Source organism: Muntiacus reevesi, chromosome 9 (genome assembly GCF_963930625.1).
Source record: "Muntiacus reevesi chromosome 9, mMunRee1.1, whole genome shotgun sequence".
NCBI classification, from domain to species: Eukaryota; Metazoa; Chordata; class Mammalia; order Artiodactyla; family Cervidae; genus Muntiacus; species Muntiacus reevesi.
The window spans coordinates 13,112,868-13,122,294 of NC_089257.1; the positions used below are offsets into that span (position 1 = coordinate 13,112,868).

At 36.7% G+C, this 9,427-nt stretch overlaps 2 protein-coding genes across 2 annotated transcripts; one reads left to right on the forward strand and one right to left on the reverse strand.

Moving 5' to 3' along the window:
* Positions 1–144: 144 nt before the first annotated feature.
* On the reverse strand, positions 145–1,098 carry LOC136175165 (olfactory receptor 8J2-like). Its single transcript, XM_065945480.1, has one exon. It carries the CDS (start codon positions 1,096–1,098, stop codon positions 145–147), a length of 954 nt encoding a protein of 317 aa, XP_065801552.1.
* A 6,815-nt stretch (positions 1,099–7,913) lies between these two features.
* Positions 7,914–8,989, forward strand: LOC136175678 (olfactory receptor 5T2-like). Its single transcript, XM_065945927.1, has one exon. The coding sequence runs from the start codon at positions 8,033–8,035 to the stop codon at positions 8,987–8,989; it is 957 nt and encodes a 318-aa protein (XP_065801999.1). The 5' UTR covers positions 7,914–8,032.
* The last annotated feature ends 438 nt before the right edge of the window (positions 8,990–9,427 follow it).

Consider the following 9,427-nt stretch of genomic DNA (forward strand, 5'->3'; position numbering starts at 1 on the left):
CATTTTAAATTAGGGAAAATTGGGTACTTGAAGTTGGAATGAAAAGGATTAAGATTTCTCTATTGATATTAATGGAATTTTTTTAGCAATTTACAACCTCTTCACTTAGTAGGATTTAATTCTTAAATGAAGATAGCTGTAGTTTTAAATTTGCATTAATCTGAATGACTGACATGGGTTATCCAGGAATCTCTTCAACGCATTCTTCACGTCCTTGTTCCTTAGGCTGTAAATGAGGGGGTTTAGCATTGGAATCACCAGGGTGTAGAAGACCGAGGCCATCTTATCAGTATCTAATGAGTGGTTGGTCCTTGGTTGCAAATACATGAAGAGAAGAGTCCCATAGAACACAGTGACAGCCAGCATGTGAGAAGCACAGGTGGAAAAGGCTTTTTGTCGCCCTTCTGAAGAGCGTATCCTCAAAATGGCAAGGATGATGTTGAAGTAGGATGTTAGAACAACAATCATAGAGAAAAACAAATTGGTCCCGGAAAATGTAAAGACTGCTATTTCTGGAATGTAGGTATCAGAACACGACAATGCTAACACAGGGACATTGTCACAGTAAAAGTGGTCGATCACATTGGACGAGCAGAATGACACAGAAAACACACAGGAGGAGACCATCAGTGCCGTGGTCAGACTGTAGACGTAAATAAGCGCCACCAGGAGGAGGCAGATCCGTGGACAAACCACCACCAGATAGAGCAGGGGGCTGCAAACAGCCACATAGCGGTCACAGGCCATGGCAGCCAGCAGGAAAATCTCAGCCACAACAAAAGCTAGGAATCCACCTAGCTGGGCTGCACATGCATAGTAAGATGTGGTTTTCTTTGTAACCAAGAAGTTAACCAACATTTTCGGGGCAATGACAGAGGAATTGCCCAAATTGATGATAGCCAAGTGCTTGAGGAAAAAGTACATGGGGGTTTGAAGCTGAGAGTCCACGCTGGTGAGGATGACGATTCCCAGGTTCCCTGCCAGGGTCAGTCCATAGATGACCAGGAACACACAGAAAAGAGGAATCTGGAGTTCTGCAAGATCTGAGATTCCCATTAGAATGAATTCAGTCACTTGAGTGCGATTCCCTGGAGCCATGTATTTTGCTGATTTCTGCTTAGTGGGGAAAATGGAAAGTGATTAAGAGACTGTAAAATGGTTTCTATATTTGTTACTTGCCATATCATTAAGTGTTTCACTTAAAATCAGTTCACTTCTGTTGACAAACACTTAGAAGTTTCAGAACTTTCTTAATGGTCTTTTCTCTTCATCTTTTCATCAAATTTAGCAATACAAATTCTCCAGAGTTCCATTTCAGGATCTTAGAACTGTTTGACCAAGTAATTAAAGTGTTTATGTACAATAGGATATTGTTTTTAGGATTTGTGTTTCTTGGAATAAAAGAGAGGTACCTATAAGAAGCTGATGAGCTTGAGTGACATCTAGTTATTTTTTTCTTAGCTGCTACAGGCCCTCACGCCCTCTCATACATTGTCATCATACTGGTTATTTTAGTATTTCTGTGGAAAGTGTATTCAATAACCTGTTTTTTCCTTAACAATAATTACAATACACCTCAGATTCAGCTGCCCACAAGCAAATTTACACTCTGCTACTGTTCATTCTTAGTATCATTCAGACATTCTGAATCTGCTTTTTGAAAATCACATTTCCTTTCTTTTATAAAGTAAATGGCTCTTGTCTAGTCTCTGTCTTTTAGCAGCTCAGACTTTTTATTTTGTTCTGGCAACCCTTTCTTTCTTTTCCTATTTAAAGAAAAGCTGTATGCTTTTCCTTTAAATAACTTAAGGCCCGTTATTATTTTTTAAGTACATAATGTACAGTTTTGATTTGTTAAAGGTTGATTGCTTTATTTGCTTCTATACAGAAATCATAGAGTCTAACATTATTTAATAGTACTGTAGTCCACACCCAGCACATAGAGAGGCACTTTGAATAATGATTTCTTTGTTCAGCAGGAGTGTCCCAGAATGTGTATATCACTAATTATATCTATGTCTGATGAGATAATTTAGGCTCAGTGAGATTCAGTTACTCAAAGAGCCTCGTGTGTGTGTGTGTGTGTGTGTGTGTGTGTGTGTGTGCATGCATGTATATTCAGTTTCTCAGTTGTGTCCAGATCTTTGTGACTCTATGGACTGAAGCCCACCAGGCTTCTCTGTCTGTGGAACTTTACTGGTGTGAATCCTGGGGTAGGTTGCCATTTCCGCCTCCAGGGGATCTTCCCAACCAGGGCATAGAACCTGTATATCCTGAGTCTCCTGCATTGCAGGTGGATTCTTTTCCAGTGAGCCTCCAGGGAAGCCCAAGAGCCTTTAGAGGATATTTATCAGTAGTATGCTCTTATGATGTTTTGGGTGTGGTTTTGTTGTTTGTTTAGTTGGTGGTTAGCAGTTAGTGCACTAACTAATGAAAAAGTAAAAGTCACTCCATCATGACCAACTCCTTGCAACCCCATGGACTGTAGCCTGCCAGGATCATCTCTCCAAGTGATTCTCCAGGCAAGAATACTGGAGTGAGTAGCCTTTCCCTTCTCCGCTGTGTCGGCAGGCAGATTCATTACCACTGCGCCACGTGGGAAGTGCCTAAGATATCTACTCCATACATCAACCTGCACCCAGATCTCCTGCATTGCAGGTGGATTCTTTACCATCTGAGCTACCAGGGAAACACTTTACTAATAGCCATATGATTTTTCCAAGTATTTATAGTCTTGTGAGGTATGGATTAAATGAGACAGTGTACATATGTGTGTTATTTAGCACAAAGCCTTGTGACAATGAAAGCAAAATAATTTGTACCAGAAGTTATTGATATGAATATGTTTTGAATGATTTTTTAAATGTGGTTTCTTATTTCAGTTCCAGTAACTCATTCTACCTTACTGAGAGTTTTCCTGGTTGAGCTAGAAATGGCAAGTGAATTATAATTTTGCATATATAAAACACTGGGACACATGGTATCTAACTATATATTTAGCAACAACAACAACAACAAAAGCCCAATGTACTCTCCCTCAACCTGATTCTGTCTTAAATCTGTGATGTTTTTGTTGTTGTTGATTGTTTCTCTTACGAATACCTATCCTGCATCCGCTGTGTTGGCAGGCAGATTCATTATCACTGCACCACTTGGGAAGCGCCTAAGGATATCTATTCCATGAATCAACCCTATGTTTGATGAGCTGATCCAATGGTGTTGCAACAACTGTCCCTTATTTCATGCCTTCTAACACTGCATCTAAAATAGATGCATAAGTAGGTTCTTGATGAAAAACATAGGGGTAACACTCACTCTAATCAAAGTATTTGTTTGCTATACATATAGCAACTCAGTGCATGTTTCCCTGAGAGATAACATATATAATAAGTCTATTCTTAATTTAACAAGAAAAAAAGCATTAACAGCAATTATTGTCTATTCTGAATGTGTGTAATCAGCTTTTTAAAAGGAGAACATTTTTATGTAGGAGAGAATTGTATAAGGAGAGAATCTTATATTTCAAAGACATTTAAGTTTCTTATCTAGTGTAATGTGTCCTCTAAAATATTCACCAATTTCACCAGTTCTATGGCAGAAAATATTCCCTTATAGTTCAAAGTAAAACATACTTATTTAAAGGACTATTCATTATTCTGTACAAATGCTCAGAGTTAATGTATCAATGGGGGTTGGTTATTCAGTTGTGTCGAACTCTCTGATCCCAGGGACTGTAGACCACCAGGCTTCTCTGTCCATGGGGTTCTCCAGACAAGAATATTGGAGTAGGTTGCATTTCCTTCTCCATAGTCTATCAATAGGGTTTTAAAAATCATTGTATTTACATGTATCACCAGCATTTCCACTTAGCAATCAGTGGGCAGAGACGTGAGCGACTCGGCAAGAGAATGGACCAGATATCATCAGTTCTGAGTTTAATTTGAATTGATGAAGTTTCTTGTATCCTTGCTCTCCTCTTCTGGAATTTGAAATAAATAAGGTATTTGATTTTACCTACCTGAGCAGAGTGATCTGCCTAGACCTGCTCGTGAGGCTTTTGCATGAAGTGTGCTAACTGGTTTATACAAGTGCTTGAAGTCTCTGAAGACCTTCACACTGAAATCTGTGTCATGGCCCTAGTCCTTAGACAGGAGAATCAAAATTCCCAGTACAGATCAGGTCCTCCAGGGAAGTAGAGGAAAACTGAACTTTTATTAGTCAAGCCTCTATGCAAAAATATCACACAAGATGCAAATCTGTAGATAGCGAGGGAGTATTCTTGAAAACCATTGACTAACTATTGCATCCATCGAGTCCACCCTTTTTGTTTGAATTTTACCCCTACATTGTTTGGAAGTGTTGCGTCTGGCTCTTGAATGGAGAAAAGCACAAGATTCTGGCTCCAGTGTTGAATTTTAATGTACATATTGGAAATAGAACCAAATGTAAAGCCTCCATTCTTGTGTCAAGATAAGCCCTGGTGGATTTACAAGAACCAGATGATGCACAACATAAAGGCAAAATCTTGCTATGTGTGCTTACTTGCTTCCATTTTCACAATTGCGAATGTAAAAAGGCACTTCAAGTAGTTCGTAACAAAGCTGGCATGTAGTTGTATACTTTCCACAGTAACATTTCAGTATTGACAGAGCTATACCTATTCATATCTGTGGATTTTAAAGTATGAAAACATGATAAAGAAAGTAACAAAAAATAAAATGTAAAATAAACCACTTTGGTTGACATGGTATTTTAACATGATTAATTTAGCCAACAACTGAATGTAATAACTTGTAATGTAATCTCATTTTAGGGAAAAATTTTTACCTTAGACTCTGTATTTAAGAAGGTAGTCCTATTAAAACTAAATCAGGTGGCCAAAGTATTGGAGCTTCAGCTTCAGAATCAGTCCTTCCAATGAATTTTCAGGGCTGCTTTCCTTTAGGATTGACTGGTTTAATCTCCTTACTGTCCAAGGGACTCTCAAAAGTCTTCTACAACTTATTTAAATGCATATAAACATTTAATTCTCACACAGTAAATTGCTAGATTGCAGTGTCATAGTTCATGTTAATACCTTCCTTTTCATGTGACTCTTGTGCTTGGAGAAAAAGTGTTGATTCCAATAATATGCCAATGTTTTAAAGTGTCCTAACATTTCAGAGATACTTATTGTCGGATTAATAGAGTAATATCCTGATATTATTTTGTCAAATTATCACCTATTCATCTTTCACTACTTTCTATATTGTAGCTTGTTTACTGCTGTTTCTATGCTTTATTTCAGGAAGTATTTTGGAGGATATTCTGGCTTATTAATGAGAATTTTCTTCTGCCTGATGTATAAATTCCATTCAATTTTTTAATGACTTTATAAAAAGAAGTAATAGGTTCACAGCAAAATTATGAGGGAGGTATAGATATTTTACATGCATGCTCCTTATTAATATTCTCCATCAAAGTGGTATATTTTTTATGTATGATAAGCCCACATTGACACATCATAATCACTCAAAGTCCATTATTTACATTAGACTTCACGCTTGGGGCTGTATGTCCTTTGAGTTTCAAGAATACATATAATGACATGAATCCATGTTCATATTCTTATATAGAATTGTTTTCAATGCCCTAAAAGTCCTCTGTGCTCTGTCTCTTTATCCTCCTGCTCCCAAACCTCTGGCAACCATTGATCATTTTATTCTTTGTGTTCCCTGATTGTCATGTTTGTAGGTTTTTTCTTATTTAATAATAACCTAACAGGTGTGAGGTGATATGCAATCACACTTTTGATTTGCACTTGATAAAATTTCTGTACTACCCAAGGCAATAAAAAATTGAAAGCAATGCTTATCAAATAACACTGATATTTTTTAAAATAGAAAAAAAATTCTAAATTTTATGTGATGCCAAAGAAGGTTTCAAATATCCAAAGAAATCTTGTGTAAAAGTACAAAGCTCGTGTAATCATGCATCTTTGTTTCAAAAATGTGTTACAAAGCTAAAGTCCTTGAACCATACAGTATGGGTATAAAAGCAGACATATAGGTCAATGGAGCAGAATAAGGAGCCCACAAATCAATTCACATATATTTAATCAACTGATCTTCAACAAGGGTGTCAACGAAAGACAGTGCAAAAAGAATAATCACTTCAACAAGCTGCATTGGCAAAACGGGATATCCACATGCAAAACAACAAAACTCAACCCTCATCTTAAAACATGAACAAAAGTCAACTTAAAGACTTAAACATAATACATGACACTATAAAACTCTCAGAAGAAATATAAAGGGAAAGCCTCATGACATTAGATTAGCGATAATTTAATAGATATCATATCACAAGCACAGGCACAAAAGAAAAATTGGATAAGTGTGAATATATCACACTAAAAGTATATACAGCAAAGAAAACAATCAACAGAGTAAGGAGGCCTTCTAACGAGTGGGAGAAAATGTTTGCAAACCACTTGAATAGAATCTTCTCCAAGGAAGACACACAAATGGACAACAGGTTAGTATGAAAAAGTACATAAAACCACTAGTTATTAGGGAAATGCAAATATAAAGCATTATTATAAATCAGAGGCTGAAAGACTTTATTTATTCAACAAATATTACTAGGTCATGAATTATTCCAAGACTATTATCTTTTTCATTGAGTGAATCATCATGTTGCTATTTTGAACCAGATCATAATTGGAGTGTATTCCCCTTGGGGACTCTCCTGTGGTTTGATCAGCAGTTGAGTAGGTAGATATAAGCAGTTTGAGTTAATTACACCCAGAGTATATCAAAACCTGCTTTTGCCAGTCCACAGGAAAGAGTAAGTTTCAGGCATTTGCTGAGTACTTTAGGAGTTTGGACCTAACAATATCAGATATGTTGTGTAATCCTTTCATTAATAGCTTTTGTCTGTCATATAGATGAATCAATACAGCAAAGAAAATAAAGTATTAAATTTCTGTTGGTTAATCATTGTTGTCATAGTTTAGTTACAAATTTTTACAAGTGACTTTAATTGTGACTCAGCTTGTCTAGTTGACAATTCACTGGATCCACAGTAACCAATATCAAAACAAGTATAATAATTTGGGAAAGACAGTTTTGTTTTGTATTTTTTTCAGAAAAATTATTTACATTTTCAACACAGGTCTTTAGACAGTTGAAAATCAAAGACTTTAGATATCCAAAAGTAATAAATATAACTGATTATTTACTAAAATAAAAACACAATGTAATGCAAAATAATGGAGAAATACATTTGAATGAAATATGTTGTCATATAATAATTTAATCATGGCTCATCACCTTAAAAATATCTTCATTTTTCTTTTGGATACACCTAAGAAGGGCTAAAAGAGTTAGAAAGAATTTGGGAATATCTCATAAAATATTACAGTCTGAGAGGCTGCTACTCTGTAGGACCAGTCTAATTTAGCATTATCTATTTAACATCATTTTGAATATTCATTTTTATTAGTGTACTTTATGTTACAATTTTTGTAAATCAATTCTGATTTACCCCACTTTTTAAAATCAGTTTTAATGACTTCTTTCTATAGATAAATTATAACAAATCATTTTACACAGTTACTGAAAGTAGCTAGAAAGCTCAGATCCTATCCCAGGTATCTGCACACGGATACACTAGGCCATGTTACTGTGTGGGGGAAGGAAATTGACTTTAGCCAATGATTTGGAGTTTTAAGCTAGCTTAATATGGAAACAACTAAGAGAATCAGTGGTAAACTAGCTGATTTATCTACTGGATTTAGACGGCATGAATTCAGCCCATGAGTGATGAATACACATATTTTCCCATTTGAATCTTCAGTGAGTGGCATGAATGCTTGACCCGCTGTCTTGTCACCATGTTCTGATCTACAACCGGGAAATTATACTCTGGCAAAAAATAAATATGAGGACCCAAATCACATTCCATTGAGTCACAATGTCATTCACTCTTTTGGTAGGAAATGAATTGCAAGTTTTGAAAAATCTTTGCGTTTGTTCCATGAGGTATCAAGATGAAGAATGTCACCGAAGTAGCATCGTTTTTACTGAAAGGCTTCACAGACAATCTTGAACTGCAAATCATCTTATTCTTCTTGTTTCTAGCAATTTACCTCACCACATTGATTGGAAATTTAGGACTGATTGTACTAGTCATTGGGGATTGCCGGCTCCACAGCCCCATGTACTATTTTCTGAGTGTGCTTTCATCTGTGGATGCCTGCTATTCTTCAGTAGTCACCCCCAAAATGTTAGTAGATCTTGTGTCAAAGAACAAAGCCATTTCCTTCCTTGAGTGTGCAGCACAGATGTTTCTTACTGTCACTTTCGGGACCACAGAGTGCTTCCTCTTGGCTGTGATGGCGTATGACCGCTGCGTGGCCATCTATGACCCCCTCCGGTATTCAGCCAGCATGGGACCCAGGGTCTATGCGTCCCTCATCATTGCTTCCTGTGTTGGGGGCGTCTTGCATGCTTCTGTACACACCGTGGCTACTTTCAGCCTCTCCTTCTGTGCCTCCAATGAAATCAGACATGTCTTCTGTGACATCCCTCCCCTCCTGGCTATTTCTTGCTCTGACACTCACACAAACCAGCTTCTGCTCTTCTATTTAGTGGGCTCCATTGAGATAGTCACTGTCCTGAGTGTCCTGATCTCCTATGGTTTAATTCTGTTGGCCATTCTGAGGATGCCGTCTGCTGTAGGGAGAAGGAAAGTGTTTACTACATGTGGTTCTCACTTAACTGGAGTGTCCATTTGTCATGGTACAGTTCTCTTCATGTATGTGAGGCCAAGTTCCAATTATGCCACAGATCATGATATGATTGTGTCTATAATTTATAGCATTGTAATTCCAATGCTGAATCCCATGATCTATAGTTTAAGGAACAAAGATGTAAAAGAGGCGATGAAGAGAGTGTTTGCAAAAAAATGGTTTATCAGTAAAGTACATTTTCACAGTAGAAATTAACTAACAATATTGAGAGTGATGTTATGTACTATAATACCAAGAAGATATGATGAAATTGTTTTGTTTTACCTTATTAATGCATTTCTTTTCTTCTTGGATATTTTAATATAAACATCATAGCTAACCTTCTATCTATGTTATTTTTATATGCAGAAAAATTGTATCATCCATTTGCACCTTAGTATTATCCTATTGATAGAGGTGTCCACATACACACTCACATACACACACACATGCACACACACCTATACATGTTTGTATGTAAAAACATGCTGATTGATATAACACAAACACACAGGCATATGTAGATGTAACTTTTCTTTAGCATATTATGCATTCTTTTCCTTTTTCATCTTGATATAACTTGAATGTATATAGTCCCTGTTGTGGTCCTTAATGGACCGGAACCTGGTGGTCTAGAGTCGATGATAAGAAAGT